At 40.8% G+C, this 20,620-nt stretch overlaps 1 protein-coding gene across 2 annotated transcripts in view; it reads right to left on the bottom strand.

Moving 5' to 3' along the window:
* ACP7 (acid phosphatase 7, tartrate resistant (putative)) overlaps positions 1-20,620 on the bottom strand; it is a 1,845,593-nt gene that overhangs the window by 306,946 nt on the left and 1,518,027 nt on the right. For both annotated transcript variants that reach the window (XM_044073975.1, XM_044073976.1), the window contains exon 9: positions 573-639. In XM_044073975.1, coding sequence (XP_043929910.1) covers positions 573-639 — 67 coding nt within the window. The remainder of the gene's footprint in view (positions 1-572; positions 640-20,620) is intronic.

Genomic DNA, 20,620 nt, shown 5'->3' with positions numbered 1-20,620 from the left:
AAAGTACAAGTCATCATTGAATAAGAAGAGTCGACAGCCTCCTCATCAACTACCATAAAAAACAGTGCCTTTCATCATTGTCACTGCATCTAGTGAAGGGAAAATAATTTATGATGTCATATTATAGGTACATAAACTGCATTTTGGGAGGAGGACAACTTAACTGAAATCAAACTCATATCTGTAAGGCAGTCCTCATAATGGCCACTTTAGTATATAAGAAATTAAGGGTATAAGAAAGAATGGACTAATTATGAAGCATAAGGAATACAAAGAATAGCAAAATATGATGAAAAACATTCATTTTTCAGTTTTTGGCTTGAGTTTCTTTTTATGAAAAATGTCAAAAATATATTTTACCCATTAACTGTACTGTAAAATCAAGAACACACACAAAAAGTAAATAGTGTAACTGCTTACAACAACAAACGCTAGCAGATTTAAAACAAAAATAAATGCATGAAGCACAAGATATGGCAAAAGTTTATTATACAAATCTTTTTAATAGTGTCTTTAATTACTTTGCATAAAATTTATATGAAATAAAATGCATTATAAAATAGGAAACATACCATAAACGTAGAACAGCTTCTCTAGACCTGGTGCTGGAGCTTTAGTATCATTTCGTCCCAGTCGTACCTGCCAATGAAAGCATAAAGGAAACACATAAATTAATACATTTGTTTCTGACTCAACATACCGGTTCCAAAAATACTGTCTAAACTTTGTTCACTTTTTGTGGAAAATTCATGTTCCTGAACTTCAGAAATGATAATTTTTCTTTTCAAGTGACTTCAAGTATTTATATGATATATTCATATATTAATGTTCTTTGCTTCCTCAGTCCATTGAACAGGTGCAGCAGAACTGTAGTGAACTCTTAAAGTGCACTGTACAGCACCCCTCAACTCTAAGCTGAAGACAAAACAAAGTCCTCTCTTCAAGTTGAGAACAAAAGAAAATAGGTTTGTGTGTGTGTGTGTGTGTGTGTGTGTGTGTGTGTGTGTGTGTGTGTGTGTGTGTGTGTGTGTGTGTGTGTGTGTGTATACATATATATATATATATATATATATATATATATATATATATACACACACATACACACACACACACAGCCTACCTGGACCTCGCAAAAGCCTTCGATACAATACCCCACTCGGGCATTATAGATAAGCTCAGCAGCTTAAATATAAACCCCTATGTCACTAGATGGGTTGCAAACTGGCTCAAGGACAGAACCCACATGGTTAGAATTGCTGGAGCCATGTCAGACTCCAAACCAGTTACAAGTGGCGTCCCACAAGGCTCAGTCCTGGGACCTCTCTTGTTCGGTATATATTTCTCGGCGGTACAGGCCAACACAGAAGCACTGTGGCTGACCAAGTTCGCAGATGACTGCAAACTGGGCGCCATAATCAACTCTCCAGCCGACACAAGCATCCTCCAAAAGGGCCTCATAGAAACAGACAACTGGTGCCAGAGCCATGGCCTCAAGCTAAATGCCAAAAAGTGTATAGTCATCCCCTTTGGCAAAAGCAAAGTGCCCACAAACTACCACATAGGTGGTAATCCATTAAGTACAGAAGAAGTCATTAGGGACCTGGGGACCCAAGTTGATAGCAATCTCTCATTTGACAACCACGTGGCCAAAGTGGTTAGGAAAACATTTTATATAGCCCACCTAATCATGAAGGGATTCACATCTAGATCAGGGGAGGTCATCGTACCTCTTTACTCATCCCTCTGCGGGATATTTCAGGCCCTGGGGATATAGGCATTCTGCAGTTTGCAAGGGCTATACAGGATTTAAATTTGGTATCATTGACACTGTTGAACTTGATGGTAGAGGGGAAGACTGTAAAAACTGTTTGGTTAAGAAACAGTTAGTGTGGCAGCTTAGTTTCTGCTACTGGTTGTCTTGTTGTTCCCAGCTCCCGTTCTGCTCGCTCACTCGCTCCCTCCCTACCCCCCAATTCCACCCCCCCCAGGGGTCCTTCCCTATACTTCTAGACACACCCCTCCCACCCTATAACCTCCTCTCACTTATATCTCCCATCCACCACCTTATACCCTACTCACACCTACACCCTACACTCTCCCCTCCTACTCCCTATCTCCTATCCTACCTAATAACCTCCTCCCCTCTCTTCCCTACTACTCCTAACTCTAACCTCCTCTAACCTATATAACTATGCCCTCTACCTCTAAATTCTCTCCTCTCTTCTAAACATTCTACTCTACTTTTCTCTTACACCTTACCTCTATGAAATACTACTACCTCAATCTCTCACAACTAAAAATAGATACTACTTACCTACTCCTACTAGCACAAAGCCAACCTAATTAACATACTAGCAACCTCCTCCCTCCCCCTCTCTCCTCTCTTCCATAAAACCTACCTCCTCTATCCATCATTACCATATCATTCAATAATATCATTCAAATACCACCAACCCCTACACAACCACCACTATTACCTTTATTATATACAACAACCCCCACCCCCCCTCCCAGGCCCCCCAAAACCTAAAACTCCCTCCCAAAACCCAAGACACCTAAACCCACTTGATTTAACTATCAAAACTGTTAATAAAAAGATGGTGCCCTATACAGACTAAGCCCCCCATCTCACTGCTTTCTCCCGAGTAGCCCCCACCCAAACTCACCCTTTACACTAACTAACCCCTCCCCCTCTTCTTGTCAACTTATCTAAGAGTAATCTCAGAAACTGAATACTGCCTACCACAGAGCAGGCCACCCTTCCACACTTCCCACTGTCTAAACTCACCACCACTGTCTAAACTTAAGAAACTCAACTGGCTTGAACCCCAAACCTTTTAACCCTACTTCAAAACAACTAATTACCCTTCCCTTCTCCCTTTACCAAATAATGTCATTACACCTATAAGATAATCAGACCCATAAGAATAAGAATCTCCTATTAGTTACTATGTATTTTCTTGTGCCTGAACTTATCTCCTCAACCACAAGATGTGAACTTTGATCTTAATCATACTGTAACCTACTTAAGTTAGTCAAGACAATCTGTATTCTGTTGGACATTTTTGATTTGTTTTGTGTTTTCTCTGTTAAAAGCTGAAAATGGACATGTATCCAGCCAGACTAGCCCGGTTAACAAATGTAAAATAAATAAAAATAAATAAATAAATTAGCTTCAAACTTTCATCCTGGTCTGAACGACTATTTATCTATTTTACCAGTATTAAAAGAAAGGGCTAATAGATTAAAACAGCCCAAAAAATAAAAAGCATACGTGGAAATGTGGACAAGAGTATATATAAAATGTTAATATATATATATATATATATATATATATATATATATATATATATATATATATATATATATATATATGTATGTATGTATAAAATTATTTGCATATTTATTTATTTGGAAATTTACTACTGGTACATTTCAATACTGCGTTTTTAACTATGGTGCAAATGGGGTATATTTCTTTAAGAATTAATTATTCAGTTATTAGTTAAACATTTGAATTTGGAGAGTATATAAGCTTAATTCATTTGTTTTACTGTGCTCTGAGGAAGTCATTCTTTTGTTGATGAAAGCGCTTAACCAATTTTATCTGCTGAGCATTTTATTGTTTGGTTATTAAACTACTTGTCTGACAGTCCGTGTGGTGCATTTTTTTTTGGTTTTTGAGAATGTTTCCTAGGAGTGCCCAGGTGTACAGTCTTCAGAGTGACAGCTACAGGCCTAACCTCCTTACTCAAGGTATGGACTTTCCCCTCTAACTAATACTTGGTGCATACATTATTCACCCTCAGATAAGATCAGCCTAGGTTCTCCTTTCCCATTTGTCTCAGCCAAATGTTCTATTCAATTGTGCAGTTATCTTGAGCTATGATGGCCTTCAAAGAGGAAACATTACAGGGCTCAGGAAAAGTAAACAGATGATCCTGGGTCTGCAAAGGTGCATTGGCAGTGTTGTTAGTCTCAGACTTAATAACAGAAGAGGGACAACTGGAAGCTTTTCTTTCCTTTTTAACTAAGGAGAGAGGTTTCTGAGGGAGGAGGATGTCATAGCTGAATGAATGAAGTGCTGAAGACATTTCCTAAAGAAATGAAGCTTACTTGTGATAATCTTAGGGGTGAACACTTGACAGATACTATAGGATTTAATGTCATGTTCACGGCCTAAGCAAAACAAACCACTTATGTGTGAGTCTTTGTCTGCTACATGACCACTACAGTCACACATTCCTTTTCTCCTGATACACATAAGAAATGATGAAGGGTCCCCAATGGTGGTAATTAATTGCCTGAACACTTTGCGCTGAAGCTGTCCCATACAGATGATTAGTAGGCTTGCCACCCCTCCGTTTTTTTTCCGGACTATCAGGAAATCAAATGATTCTCCAGTAGTCTGGAAAACACTGTACAAACTCCGCTATTCTGTTTCAAAAAGGAAACAGACTATCGGAGTTTGTAAATCGGCTGATTTACTATGCTTTTTTTACAGAAAAGCATAGCAAATCAGTCAAAAGCAGGCGGCGGGAACGAAAAAAGAGGGCGTTCCCGTTGAGTGATGCTGTCGTGACATCACAAAATAGGTGGTATGTTGGCGGGAGAGGGGTGGGGCGGGCGGGGCTACTGGTGACGCGAGGGGCATGGCTTGGCTCCGGTTTTAGCCGTGAATGAAGGTGGCAACCCTAATGATTAGATATGGTTCATAGGTTGGTATTAGACTATCGGCCCTAGGGCCTATACAAGCCTAGCCATAACAATTCCCTGGATATTTCTTCCCACAATATTTACTTCCCTGGACCCCTGTCTAGCAGGGTGACTGACATGACCCTCGGGGTGAATTTCCTATCTCCCATCCAATCATCAAGGTTTCTATTCCAGAGTATGGGAAGTCTCTGGGTCAGGAACCTACCCCTCCAGCATGTTTTGTTCATTGTGATGACAAGGTTTAGATCCCTGGAGCATGTGGCTCTGAGGGATTGGGATGTATTTAAGTGTAGCATGTCCAACAGCTCAGGGTTTGACATGGCCTTGTATGTTAAGCAGAGATCCCCTCTGAATAGACGATATGCCACAGAGTATAGATGGAGTTTTTTTAGACAGTCAGCACAGGGCATCTGCTTTAGGCCTGTGATTCCTTTAATGAGGTATTTCTGCAGCCTTTCCAGCTGTTGCAAATGTCTTGTGAGGTACATACCAAACGGGGCGTTGTACTCTATAATGGGTCTAATGAGGGATGAGTACAGTGGGACAATGACCTCCTTTTTTTCTGGATGAAAATCCCTTAGTGATGAGGTATGCCACATAAAAGAACTTCCTGACTGTTGTGGTGATGTGGTTATCGAAAGTGAGACCACTGTCCACCTGTGTCCCTAAGTCTCTCATCACACTTTTGGTGTTTAGTGTACTGCCACCTAGGTGGTAATTCATGGGTACATGTTTTTTCCCAAAGGGGATAACTATACATTTCTTGGTGTTGACGAACTTCTGCATACATGGACTAGCAGCAATAATGTTCTGAGTTTCGGCATGTCCATATGTCCTTCATTTACAATCACACCTATTTGTGCTAAGGACAGACATATGCTGTAGCATATGAAGAAAGTGCATGAACTTTGTAAACTGGACAGACATGCAGGCATTACAGCAGACAAGACCCTATCTATAATGAATACTGTAAGTGTGATCTTATGAAGAACATCTGATGGTTTTGTGATGGGGGTTGTTTGTAATAAGTTGTGTGTAGAAAATGTTTAGTGTGCCTTTACAAGTGGATTACATATAGGCAATTCCAACTCAACATTAGACCAAAAGTGGCATGTGTTGGGAAAGATTCTCTTGATCCAGGATCATATGGAGTTATTTCAGTTCTGAGTTATGATTACAAAGTGTTTATGACAATTTTTGCAAAAAGAATGGCAAAGATATTGCCAAAAATAATACACCCAGATTAGTGTGGATTTATAGAAGGTAGGCAATCATCTGACAATATTAACAGAACCCTTATGATTCAGAAAGATGCTCTGGACAATAAAAATACAGTAATGTGAACAGCTCTGGATGCTTAAAACATTTGACAGAGTGAAATGGGAACTTTGAAGAGATCCCTAAGGGATTTGGGTTTCCACTGCTGAAATATTTAATTAAATGTATTTTCTACAAACGGGGAAAACATTAATATTTAATATCTACAAAGAAACACAAGTTTATTTATTTATTTTATTTTATTTTACATTTGTTGACCAGGCTAGTCTAACTGGATATATGTCCATTTTCAGAAGAGGCCCGGGGAGATAAGCTCCGTGAGAACAATATCAAAATATCTCATATAAACACAAGTTAAAATGAAGTGTGCTGATAAAGTGTCTAAAGTATTTATTTAACCTTACAAAAGGAAATAGGAGGGATTGTCCATTTTTGCCATTAGTCTTTGCTTTATATTTAGATCCATTAGCAAAGGACATAAGACAATATACATAACTGAACAGAAACAGAGAAATACCAATGAGAAAATATTCATTTTTGCAGACAATATAATATTATATGTCACCAATGCAGAAGTTGATATAAAACTATATATGATAAACTGAAATACATTAAAAAGTATAGCAGGATATAAAGTAAATGAAGCCAAAACAAAGACTAGGGTAATAAACTATGCCAAAATACATGACTTAGTAGAGAACTTCCCTTTTCGTGAGATCATGACAGGATGATACATTTTGGGATTTGTTTGAATAAATATTTTGAACAAGCAGCTAAGGAAATGTGTGAAAAAAATACTCATAAGATTATATTAGACAAGACAATGGAAATTATTTATTGACATAGATAATAAGCTACAATTGATTAAGATGTTTTTGGTTGTATTGGTTCTTTACGCAGTTTCAGGTTTATATGTATCAACCATGTTACCACATATGGAAGAATATGAAAATGGAAATTAAGGACTTTGTTTAGGATAAAAAAGGGAGTACAATGGGAAAAAGTAATAGTATCAAAGGAATAGGGTGGGTTGGGGTTTTCAGATTCGAAGGCCCACTATAAGGCTACATAACTTAAAGTGTTTCATCACAGTTTTTATTTTACCTTATGCAGCATGGCATGTCGTACCTCCAGCACTGTCCAGCATTTTTTACAGCACCACATTTAAACCTAAACTCTTCATAAAAAAGTAAGTTTCCCTATATGGCATCACCAAAAAGTTAATTGAACTTTACCCTTTTTTATGTCAATGTAGACAGTGCATACAAGTTCATCCACAGACTTTAAAGTATGCAATGCAACACGTGTTCATTAAAGTATATGGACACACACAATGCTAACCCTCAGTAGAATTATGTTGGCATATTCTTAACAAAATGTTTATACAGTCTTTTATTAAGAAACCGCCCACCTAAGTTTAGTAATACAGGCTGGAAAATATACTGCAATGTACATTAAAACTGCAACATAATACTTTAGTATATTTGAGTGTGAATACATACTATATGCCCAAATGGAATCACATGATAGACACAGTGCCCACTGAGGTGAAAATAGATCATGTGCAGGCATTTGGGCAGATCTAGGAAACTGAAGTATTACACAAGTCTTTAAGTTAAAGGAAGCTATACCTAGGAAAAAATAGAATAATGCTAATAATTATACTACATTTATATCTATATCTATCTATATAAATAGTAATAAAAAGACACATGAGAGGATTTCATGACAATTTGGAGAGCAGATGATAAAAGGAGATGAGGTAATAAAATAGGATGAAGCTAGACAAATTTTTTGGGTTACTGAACTCAGATCAACTTGCAAGTCTAACATTAGAGCTCAATGAAGATGAAGATGTTGGAAATTAATTGTGTTCAACCACAAATAGTAGACTTTTTTAATTAAGGATAGAAGGCAATATTACAGCTGAAAATGAATACTACACAAGGGTAAAGGTAGTATACATTGAACAATTAAATAAATATATTAAAGATGAGCAGAAGAGGGAAATCTGTCTAAATCCTAGATATACAACTAAATCAAGAAAATGTAGAATAATTGCATGGAAATGCTTACACAAATACTTGTATACCCCTACGTGACTTGAAAATACATTGCCAAAGACAACAGACATATGGGAGATGTGATGGTTCAGAAAGATGTTCTTGGGAACATGTATTTGGGGAATGTAAGGAGTTGCTTCAGTACAAGCATGACTTGAATAACATGCAAGTCCTTCAGCTGGAAGACAATTTAATCCCAGCACAGAGATGTTTTGATTGAGTTTATAAAAACCTATAACTAGAAAATGGAACACCAAAAACCAAATCACCAGTAAGAGAGACAAAAAATAAATACAAGCAATTAAAAATAAGGAACTGAGAACTAGTATAGATCAGAAACAGAGCTTCACTGTAAGAAAGTGAGTTGTACTGCAATCTGAGCTTGAAGATGAATTTGACATAGAGCAAAGAACTATCTATTTAATAAAGCAGACTCCAGTACGAGCTGAGAAGTGACTTTTACTAGAGTTTAAATGAAACAATCTGGTCACTAATTAATTCCTGATCTCAACTTAAACTTTGCAAATGTTTAATGAACAATGTTGAATTAAATATGGGATTATAACTGAATAGAATAGCTGACTGTGATACTTAGATCTGCATGGTTAACAATGCAGAGTTATTGATAACCAAGTATAAGCACTAACTCTCTGACATAAGGCTACTTTATTAGTATTGTATAAACAGCTAATTAAAACTTAACTGTTTCAGCAAGTAGTGCTGAAATAACAAATGCACCATGCATGTAGATTGCACAGTATGGTATAATAACAAAATGTTATTAAAGTATTTACATGGCTCAAAAAAAAAACAGAAAGAAAAAAATGAAACTGGCATATGTTAACTAGACAATGAGGCACTAATTGATTATTACTGTTGTATACAAAGCAGTCTTCACAGAAATACTAAGCCCCTGGCATGAATTTTAATAGAAGAGAAGGATAGACCCCTGTGTAGTAGGTCTGCCAGGTAATCCAGGATGAGCGGTAGGGAGGGGTGTGCCGTTCCGGCTCCCTTAGCCTGGATCCAGGTGTAAAACCTTTTTCACTTGTCAGCATAAGACTTTCTAGTGCTGGGGCCTCTTGCCTCATGTATAATATCTAGAACTTGTTAGCTTAGACTGGCAGCTTAAGGAGAGGCCAGGGAATACGCCAGGCTGCCAGATTGAGGGTCTGCAATTGGGGATGCATGAATTCTCCATTCCTCTGGGTCAGGAGTGTTGGGATCTGAGGTAGGTGCCGTGGTGGCAGGAGTAACAGGCTGTGCAGCAGTGGGTACCAGTGCTGGCATGATCACTCTGGGACAATCAAGATTGTCCTCGGTTTTTCCTCCTTTATTTTGAGCAGTACCCTTGAAATGAGTGGTAGAGGGGGAAAAGCATAGACCAAGAGGTTTACCCACTGGAAGGATAGAGCATCCACTTTCCAGGCCTTGCTGTGAGGTTCCCTGGTACATTATTTGCTGAGCTGATGACTGGAGTGGGAGGCAAAAGGTCGACCTTCGGGGTGCCCCATTTCTGAGTTACAAGGGTGAAGGTTCTTTGGTCTAGCTGCCACTCATGTGGGTCTAGCAGGTTTCTGCTTAAGTTGTCTGCCAGAGAGTTTAGAGAGCCTGGCAGGAATTGTGCTAACAGGTGTAGTTGCACGGCTGAGGCCACATGACAAAGGGTCATGGCGAGCCTGCACAGAGGATAAGAGTGAGTCCCTCCCTGCTTGTTGATATACCACATTGTCTGTTTTGATCAGTAGAGGCCCTGGGGAGAGTAGGAATCTGAAAGCTGCCAGGGCATGCTGAACAGCTAACATCTGTTTTTGGTTGATGTGCAGATGTATTTGATTTGAGCTCCATTGGCCCTGAATGCACCTGCCGTACAGGTGTGTACCCCAAGCATAGTCTGATGTGTCTGTGGTGAGGATCTGGGCGGCGTGGGGTTGTGAGAATGGAAGTCCCTTGTTGTGGTAGCATGCTGCTGCCCACCAAAGAAAATCTTTCCTTAGACAAGATATCATTGGTATAAGAGTTTCCAGGTCTTGAGAGTGTTGACACCAAAGGCTTTTTAGGTACCATTGTAGTTTCCTCATATGCAGTCTGGCATATGGAATGAGTAGAATGCAAGAAGCCATGAACCCTAGAGCTTGCAGGATTTTCCTTGTGGATAACTGGGTCCTGGTGGCTAGTTGAGATAAGTAGGCTGTCAGGTAGGACTGTATTTCTGGTGTAAGGAATGCCATCTGGGATGCTGTGTCCAGGCTTGCTCCCAGGAATACAATTTGTTGCATGGGTACTAGTTTGGATTTCTTTTTATTGATAGTATACCCCAGGGTATACTATATACTTTAGCAGCTATTGCTGACTTGCTGTCTGAATCACGCAGTCATCTAAGTATGGGTAAATTTAAATATTTCTTTGTCTGCAAAAAGCAATGGCAGGAGCCAGACATTTTGTGAAAACTCTGGGAGCAGTGGATAAGCCAAAGGGAATTGCAGAGAACTGAAAGTGCAGTGATCCTGCCCTGAAACATTGGTATTTCCTGCATGATTCCATGATTGGGATGTGTAGGTAGACCTCTTTTAGGTCTAGGGTGGCTAAACAAGCATCCTTGGAAAGCATAGGTAGAAGCTGCTGGAGGGTGTGCATTTTGAATTTTGGTATCACCAGAAAGGTGTTTAGAATGGATAGATCGAGGATGGGGCACCATGTGCCCTCTTTTCTGGGTACCAGGAAGAGTCTGGAGTAGAAACTTTGGCCTATCTGTTCTGCAGGAAAATGCTCTATTGCCCTCATAGAGAGCAGGGAAAGGACTTCCTTTTCAGCCTCTGCCCACTGGTTTGGGGGAAGATCTTGGGAATACTTTTGGGGTTGGCAGAGTGTGGAAATGAAATTTGTATCCCTGGGACACTATGTTGAGGACCCAGCGGTTGTTGGTAATGGTGGCCCAGTTGCTTGCATTTTCATCCTAGGGGCAAGAGCAGGTGGGCAAAGGGAGGGGGTGAAAGTGTAAAGTCATTGTGAGTTCTTACCATAAGGGGGTGGCTTTGCACTCCCTGGTTTTGAAGAGGAGGAACGCCATTGCTTAGATCTCTGCATTCCTTGGGGCTGTTGTCTGGGGGAGGGGGCTTGCTTCCCTTGGGTCTGGGCTGAGCTGACCTGGAGGGGGCAGGAAAGGACCAGTGCTTGGAGGGGCAATGCCTACTGAACCTCTGTGACTGCACCTGTAAGAAGTCTTTAACAGCCTGCATAGAGTAAGCTTTTTCTTCCATCTTTTTTAAGACCTCTTCTGCCTTGGTGCCAAATAAGTTGTCTTTGTGCAAGGGTGCATCCAATAATTTGGATTTGACATGGTCTGGCAAGGGATGCTCCTTAAGCCAAGCATGCATTCTAAGGACAGAACCAGTGACTGCTGCCCTAAAAGATGTTTCTAGGGTGTCAAAACCACATTGTAAGGTGTGCTTAGTTACTTGACTTGCAGAATGCATTAACTCTTGTAACTCTTTATTTTCTGCACAAGCAGGGAAAGAATATACTTTTTGTTTGAGGAGTTCCATGGTATGTTGCTGATATTTCAGCATATGGAACTGACAATGTAATGCTCTAATAGCAGGAGCAGCAGAGGTGTTTACTTTTTTACCCCATCTGTCTAATGCTCTGGAATCCCTATCAGAGGGGATGGGATTCTTAGCTGAAGTTGCTTTGATTCCTTTAGGTCCTTGAGAGATGACCTCGGGGTCAGCAGTAGGATTTTTGAAAATAAATTTGTGAGAGTCACAGACTCTATAGTACCTGTCAGGTTTCCTGGGAGCAGGAGGGAGGGTGTCAGGGGTCAGACTGGATTCCATAAAAACATCATCCACAACATCCAGGACAGGAGGAATGGCCAGAGGTCTGTGATATGGAAGATCTAAGAATTCCCTGAGTCTCTTTTTTGACTGAGGATAGTCCTGACATTCCCATTGGAAATGGTCCCTTAAGGTGTGTAGGGTTTCCCCAAAGGAAAAGTCCTCGGGTGGAGAGGCTGAAGGGATGGATTCCTCTGCATCAGAGCCCTCATAAGCAGAGAGGGGTTGCATATCTTCATATTCAGATGCATCAGAGTCATTGGATTCCTGTTCAGAAAAAAACTACTGGGGACAAGTCTCTTTTTCTTTTGGAAGGGGTAGACTGGCTTTCCCTGATAAACATTATAAGGTCTTTGGCCATTTTAAGCATTTGAGACTGAGGCAAGAAAGCAGGTGCCTGAGCTTAGGTCGTAGGTTTTTTGGGTGTGGTTCGTACTTTGGGCCTTAGAAACTCAGTTGTTTTCAAAAGAACTGTAGATGCGAAAGAAGTCGTAGGTCTGTGTCGAGTATCTGTAGTGCAAAGTACTTCCTCGGAAGCCAGTGCCTGCTCAGCGGCTCTGGACCCATCCAAGGTAGAGACATCTGCAGGATCCTTAGTTGAAGAAGAGTCTCACGGCATACTGGACTCCGAAAGGGTCTCAGTAGTGGCCTGCGAATCCACAGAAACGGGCATAAGGGGCTGCATAAGTACCTCACTGAGGACTGGAGAACTGACAACTAGCTTAACGGAAGTGTCGTCGGCAGTCTTGGACCTGTAGGGTCTGTCTCTGTCTTTATCCTTTTGTTTTTTTGGAAGATCTGTTGTCAGATGTCTTACTGAAGCCATATCGGAATTTGAGGACTGAGAGGGAAAATATCTAGCTACAATAAGGTCCCAACGATGTATAGTTCTGGCATTGAACAAAGCACAAAAACGGCAGCGAGGGATGTCGTGGTCTGGGCCTAAACAAGTGACACAGTAAGAATGAAAGTCTCGGTGTGGTATTTGCTTTTTCTGACATCGGTTAGAGCAAGAAAAAATGATCCCCAATGGGGTATTTAGCTTTAGAAGACTTCAACTTCAATTCGGAAACGAAAACCTCAGGTAGCGGTCCACCAACACTTATGCAAACTGCTTCTGCTTCAGGCTCCTTGGCAAGAAAAACTGATGTAATGGCGTTGGCTGCCAGATTTTATACCACTGATGACCTGACATTAGTCCTGGAGCGACAGCAACCGATGCAGAAATACTAAGCCTCTGGTATTCGGGCTGACTGAAGGCTACCCTGGCAGGGATAACCCAAATGTGATGACTGCAACAGTGAAACATGAAGAACACCTAATAATGTGAGCCAGACAAAGAAAATCTTTAAAAAAAACCTGAATTCCTTGCAAATCAGAATGTGATGATAAGCATCATTAAGGTCCGGTGTTACAATGAATCTGCAGGAGGGTACAGGGATTGAAGTGGTAATATTTTCACCCCTGAAGACTAAGATATGCTGTTACCATTGCTCATAGGTTCATAGGTAGGTACTAGGCTATATAAGCCTAGCCAAAAGGTACCCTGGCTTTTGCCACCCAAGAAAATTATTTTCCTGTGCCACTGTCGAGCAGAGCCACAGAAGTGATCTCCAGGGTGAATTTCCTATCTCCCATCCAATCATCAAGATTTTTCTTGAAGAGTGCTAATGAGGAGCTTTGTTTGATATAGATAGGTAGTTTGTTCCAGAGTATGGGAAGTCTCTGGGACAGGAATCTATCCCTCCAGCATGTTCTGTTTATTGTGGTGACAAAATTTAGGTCCCTAGAGCGTGTAGCTCGTAGGGATTGGGATTTCTTTAAGTGGAGCATGTCTAAAAGCTCTGGGTTTGACATAGCTTTGTGTGTTAGGCAGAGATCGCCTCTGAGTAGGCGATATGCGACAGAGTAAAGCTGCAGTTTTTTGAGACGGTCTGCATAGGGTTTCTGTTTGAGGCCGGTAATCCTCTTTGTGAGGTATTTCTGTGGCCTTTCCAGTTGTTGTACATGTCTTGTGTGGTACATACCAAAAGGGGCATTGTACTCTATAATGGGTCTAATGAGTGATGAGTAGAGGGGAACAATGACCGCTTTTTTCCTGGATGAGAAACCTTTTGTGATGAGGTGTGCCACGTAGAAGGATTTCCTGACTACTGTGGCGATGTGATTATCAAAGGAAAGACTACTGTCCACCTGTGTCCCAAGGTCTCTTATCACACTTTCAGTGTTAAGTAGACTACCGCCTATGTGGTAGTTCATGGGTACAGAGTTTTTACCAAAAGGGATGACAATGCACTTTTTGGCACTGAGCTTGAGGCCATGGCTTTGACACCAGGCATCTGTCTCAGCGAGGCCCTTTTGTAGGATGCCCACATCTTTTGGAGTTTTGATTATGGCTCCTAGTTTGCAGTCATCTGCGAACTTCATTAGCCAAAGACCTTCCGTGTTAGCCTGTACTTCAGAGTAGAAGATACCAAACAGGAGAGGACCCAGGACAGACCCCTGTGGTACTCCACTTGTCACTGGTCTGAAGTTGAATTTGGAGTCTGCTACTTTCACAGTGTGAGTTCTGTCAGTGAGCCAGTTGGCAACCCATCTTGTGACATATGGATTTATACCTAGTTTAGTGAGTTTATCTATAATTCCAGAGTGAGAGATGGTGTCGAACGCCTTGGCAAGATCTAGATAGGCTATGTGAACCACCTTACCCTCATCTACGGCTTTGGTGACTGCTTCAAAGAAGTCTATCAGGTTTAGGAGACATGATCTGCATTTTACAAACCGGAACTGGGTGGGGTCCTGAGTTTGGAGATTACTAATGTCATTGTTTATAAGTTCCTTGATGATACTTTCCATAGCCTTGCAGACCAGGCTCATAAGTCTAATGGGGCAGTAGTTACCGGGGTCTGTGGTGGCTCCCCCTTTGTGGAGTGAGATAACTGTCACTGTGCGCCATTCAGTGGACACACAGCCTGTGGTGAGGCTATGATTGAACATGACACTTAGTTGGGGTGCCAGTATCGTTCTGTAGTTCATGTAGAACACAGCCTGGGATGTTGTCAGGTCCCATGGATGCTGTGTTCTTGGCTTTTGATAGTGTGTTTTTTACCTGTGCAGCAGTGATTACAGGAGCTTTGCATTCTTCTGGTAGAGAGATGAGCCCTTTAGGGGATGACGGGGGTAAAATTAGCACTGAACCTATCTGCCAGGATGTTGGCAGTATCAGTTGGTTCTGTATATTTAGTGCCATTGTGCTGTAACTCAGAGCAGATCTGAGTGTTGCTATTCAGATTCTTGACATAGCTATAGAATGTTTTGTGGTTGTCTTTAGAGTCAGTGGAGATTTTGTTTTCATAACTAGCTTTGGAGGATTTTATGAGGGATCTCAGCTTCTTACTGAGGCTGACCAGGAAGTTTCTCCAATCATGGGATTTTACTCGTTTTTGCAACAGTTTCTTTCTTCTGTTGTAGAGTTTGTTTATGGCAAGGGACCACCAGATTGGCTTCCTTTTTTTGGAGGATAGCATCTTGGTTCTGTTAGGGATTGCACGATCTATGCACTCGTGTAAGTGCTTATAAAGTGCATTTGTGTAGGATTTAGCAGTCATACCTCTATTGTCCGTCAGCATGGGTGTCGTGAAGTTTGCCACTTCTGTCTTAAGAAGCGTAAAGTTGGCTTTGGAGAATTTTTTTACTGTGGTTTCCCTAATGGGGGGTGGGGGAGGGATGTGGATGTCTAGGGTGATTAGCTTGTGGTCGGATCTGACCAATGAGGAATTGACCTCTGGTGTGGAGCACTGGTTGCCCATGTTGGTAATAACCAGGTCTAGGATACTGCTGCCCCTGGTGGGGGTGTGGATAAGTTGATCCAAGGCACTGGAATTTATGAATTCCAGAAAACGTTGAGCACAAGAGTTGGTACATGAGTAGTTTTCCCAGTTAATGGTAGGGTAGTTGAAATTGCCCATTATTAGGGCGTTAGGTTGTATTTTAATATTTTCCAGTGTATCAAAAAATGAGGAGTGGAAATCCTGGGGCATAGTGGGGGATGTGTAGCAAGCTACAATTTGGATTGCGGTCTTGCCCAGAATTGGTTGCACTTGAATAATCTCAGATGCATTATGCTGAGCAACAAGCCTGGAGGTGTGGATATCCTTAATGAATATGGGCACGCCTCCACCTTTAGTGTTTCTGTCCAGGTAACCAGGTTACCACTACTATGCATTTGGAGAACACCCTGAGGGCTGTGATGAGACCAAATGGCAGTGCTCTGAATTGAAAATGATTGCCTCCCATTTAGAAATGGAGAAATCTCCTGGACTGCTTATCTATCTTGATATGCTAGAATACATACATACATACATACAAATATTTCAAGCACAGGCATTAATGCCCTTCTAGCCTGTCAATATACCAAAACACTTGTTCCCATAATAAGTGTCTAGGCTGTTCTTAAAAATATCTAAACTAGTGCTTGCTTTAATGCAATTTGGTAGTCTGTTCCATGCATCGGTTGCTCTGTCAGACAACCAATTAGTACACTTCTCATTCCTACAGAATCTTCTACATAGGTTGTCTGATGATTCTCTAGTACTTTTTGATAACTCCAAACATTCCCAGAGGTAGTTGTCTCTAAATGCCCTATATACCTGAATAAGATCTCCTCTTTGATATCTGTAAGAGACACTGTACAAGTTCAGATATTTTAGTCTTTCATATTAACTTAAATTTCACGTCCATGGATGCCCTTGGTATATTTCCGCTGTACTCTTTCCAGTTTACTCATGCTTGTTTTCTTATAGGGTTTTCATATTGTTATTCCATACTCAAGTTTGGATCTAGTGTAACTAGCAAACAATGACTTCATCAGTTTTGATTTCCTAGACCTTATAAATCTTTTTATACAACCTATAGTTCTATAACTGTCATTAACCAATTAGTTAATGTGATTAGAAAAACTCATAGTGGAATCTATCCATATATCCAGGTCCTTAAATGAATCTACAGTTTCAATCACTGTGTGCTGTATTACATATTCACCTTTCAATTTATGTCTCCCAAATCTCACATGCTTAGTCTTTAATGTATTTATCAGCATATTATTCTCCTGTGCCCAAATGGTCAATTTAGTCCCATTATTTTGCAGACATGCCTTATCTGTAACACATGTAATAAGTTTACCCAATTTCAGGTCATATGCATATAGACTGTAGAACACCTCAGATGAAAAAGTTAGATCTGAAAGATACAATATAAACAAGTAAGGGCCTAGGACAGAGCCCTGTGGGATACCCTGACTGTAACCAAGGATTTCACCTGTCCAGTTGTTATATGATACTTGCCATGTCTTATTTGTAAACCATGCAGCTATCCATCTTATCAAGAGTACATCAATACCTAGTTGTACTAATTTATTTATCAGTGTTTTGTAAATGACCCTATCAAACGCTGAAGTTAAATCTATATAAATTACATCACAGCACAATTTTTCATTCATATCCATTATATTGTTATAGAACATCATGTTACAGGTGGTAATACATCTGTTTTCAACATATGTATGCTGATATATGGATTCAAGTTCCAACCTATCAGTTCTGACAATAACTTGTCCAATATTACCTTCTCCATTATTTTCTACAATGTGAAAGTAGACTTAAGGGTCTATATGACTCTCGGTTTGTCCTACACCCCTTTCCATCAAAGAAAAAATAAGCGCATGTCTCCAATCTTGAGGAATCTCCCCATATTTATATGATCTAGTGAATAACATATATAATGTTACTGTAAGTTCTTACTGAAGTGTTCTCAGGTCATTGTACTCCTCCCTGTGCTTTGTTTGGATCCAGTTTGTGCAGTTCTTTTTCAATATAATCACATTTGATTCCAGTACCTGGGGTTACCTGGATGTCACTAGGACAACTTATCACCCATTTTGTGGAGCCAAAGTGTTTTGCATAAGATTTTGTAAATATATCTGTATTCTGTTGTGTATGAGAATACATTTTAGAATCTGCACATAGTGTGTATGTCTTTACTCCTTCCACGTCTTATGTAGCTATAAATAGGTTTCCTTTTATGCTCAATATCTTTACATAAATTTTCTTCAAAACTTTCTTGATCTTGTCTCATGCTATGCTTAATCTGTTTGTCCAGCTGATTTATTTCAGTTTTCAAAGTTGTAATTCAACCAGTCTTCCAGTTCTGATATTTTTTGTCTGTCACCTTAATCAGATATTTTGTTCTAATGGAAATACATCCCCCGGATTTTGTATGCCTAGATCCTGATGTTAAACATTTTTTTTTATTTTTTGCACTCAAACAATTTCTCTTTCAAAACTTTCCACAATCATTCTGCAGTTTTCCTCTGAACACCACACTCAAGTTAGTTTTACATTGTGACTGTTTTGCTTCCATATAATCTGTAATTTACCTTCTGTGCATTGGTTTAGATTTCAGTTTGGCAGAATTATCTAGCAACAAATTAAATTTTATAACCACATGATCACTGCACATCAATGATGGCAAAACATGACGAAGTAAAAAGAAGTTATGTAATCATCATAACGTTCCATTTGAGTTTTTGCTCTTCATTTGTCTTCAACCTCTGTGTTACTAGATCTGGCACAGATCCGAATCGGCCTCATATCCATCATCTGATCTCAGCTCCAAACTCCTCCCCTACCCATAATGTCCCTGTCGCCTTCCTCCCTTCAGATCAAGTTTGCTGCCTAACGTAGCATCCCAACCCACCCCAACACCTTGCCCCATGCTAAATAACTTCATAAGCAAGAAAAGGAAAATAAAAGGCACCCTTGTGGTGACCACATTCTCTACTAGCCAGACCACCACACAGTCTGTGCAAGGCGGGAGGGATGGTTGAAGGCAAATGAAGAGCAACAACTCAGATGGAATGTTATGGTGAGTACATAACTTCGTTATCTGAAACTGTTGTCTTCATTTGGTCTTCAACTTTTGGGACAGTGTCCCCAGCTACTAAACACCTGGTAGGCCCTCAGGGAAGGATATTCCGGAGCATGGTGGAGCCAAAGGATGCCCTGTTCCAGGATATGATGTCCAGCTTATAATGCGAGATGAAGGTATGTGAAGAAGCCCAAGTAGCCACAGAGCAAATGTCATCCAATGATGCTCTGGACCAAAAGGCCACTAAAGTAGCTATAGAGTTAGTGGAATGCACCTTCACATGAGCTAGAGGGGATAAACCCCTAGCAGAATCTGCCAAGATAGTACAATGGGAAATCCAATGAGCAATGGTGACCTTCGATATTGGTTTCACTAAAAGGGGCTTAGAGTGGGAAATGAAGAGTTGGTCAGACTTATGAAAGCATTTAGTCCTGTGCAGGTAAAAACATAACTGTCTGGGCACATCGAACAAGTGCAATTTGTATTCTCCCTTATTTTGAAAATTTGGGAAGAATACAAGAAGATTAATCACCTGATTAATATTGGAATCTGAAGCTACCTTATGAAGAAAGGATGGATTAGTACGCAAGGATACCCTGAACTTATGAAAGATCAAACAAGGGGGCTTGACCGACAACGCTTGAAGCTCTAAAACCCTCCTGGCAGATGTAATAGCAACCAAGAAAACTGTCTTCCAGGACAAAAATTGCAAATCCACTGAGGCTGCAGTCTCAAAGGGGGATGATATTAGAGCTTGCAGAACTAACATAAGATCCCACGGCGGCGTGGGGTCCTTGACCGGTGGATGAAGTAGAAAGGTGCCTTTTAAGAAGGCTTTGCAACACTTAGAAGATGCTAAGGAAGCCATATTATCACCTACATGGAAGTTTGAAATTGCTGCTAGTTGGACCTTGACCATAGAAGAACTGGCACCTTGCTGAAAAATGCCTGCCATGAATTCCAAAACTGCAGAAACCAGGGCAGTGAAAGGATCTAGGGCAAGCTGAGAACCCTCAACTGAAAAATGTCTCCATTTGCTGGAGTACACCTTTCTGGTGGAAGACTTATGAGCAGCAATCAGAATCGGTCTAACTGATGAAGATAACCCAGGAGTCCTGACTATCATGGGAACTGGAGCAGCCAAGCAGTTTGCTTCAGACTGACCAGGTCTGGATAGGAAAACCCTGAAGTATGAGAAATGAGATCTAGAACTGGATCCAACATCCATGGTGTTGTCACCAGATGAGACCACAGAGAGGGGAACCAGACTTGGTGAGGCCTGAATGGGGCAATGAGGATCCTAAGCTCCCCAGCCTGTGAGCTTTCTGAAGAAATCTGGCTATCAAGTGAAGAGGAGGATAAGCATACAGAAGACAGGAGGGCCAAGCATGAATCAGAGGGTCTTTGGGGGCTTACCCCGGTGGGGGGGCTCAGAGTGAAAAACTCACTGCATTTCGCATTGGAAGGAGAGGTGAAGAGATCACAGCAAGGCTGACCCCACTTGAGAAAGATCTGTTTCGCTACCAAAAGATTCAGATACCACTCATAAGGCATCAGAATAGACCTGTTGAGCCTGTCCACTAGAATGTTGGACCTCGCCGGAATGTGTGTTGCCACCAGAAAATGGCCGGTGGAGATCGCTCACACTCTCATGGTTTCGTGACATAGGGGATGAGACCTGGTACTACCCTGTTTGTTGATGTACCACACCATGGACATATTGCCCATCTGGATTGCAATTGTCCCAAGAGGAAGATGGGTATGGACAGCCTGCAATTCTAGAAGCACCACCCTCATCACCAA

This window comes from Protopterus annectens, chromosome 6.part0 (genome assembly GCF_019279795.1).
Source record: "Protopterus annectens isolate FY-2018-M chromosome 6.part0, PAN1.0, whole genome shotgun sequence".
NCBI classification, from domain to species: domain Eukaryota; kingdom Metazoa; phylum Chordata; order Ceratodontiformes; family Protopteridae; genus Protopterus; species Protopterus annectens.
This window is presented reverse-complemented; position numbering and strand designations above follow the sequence as displayed.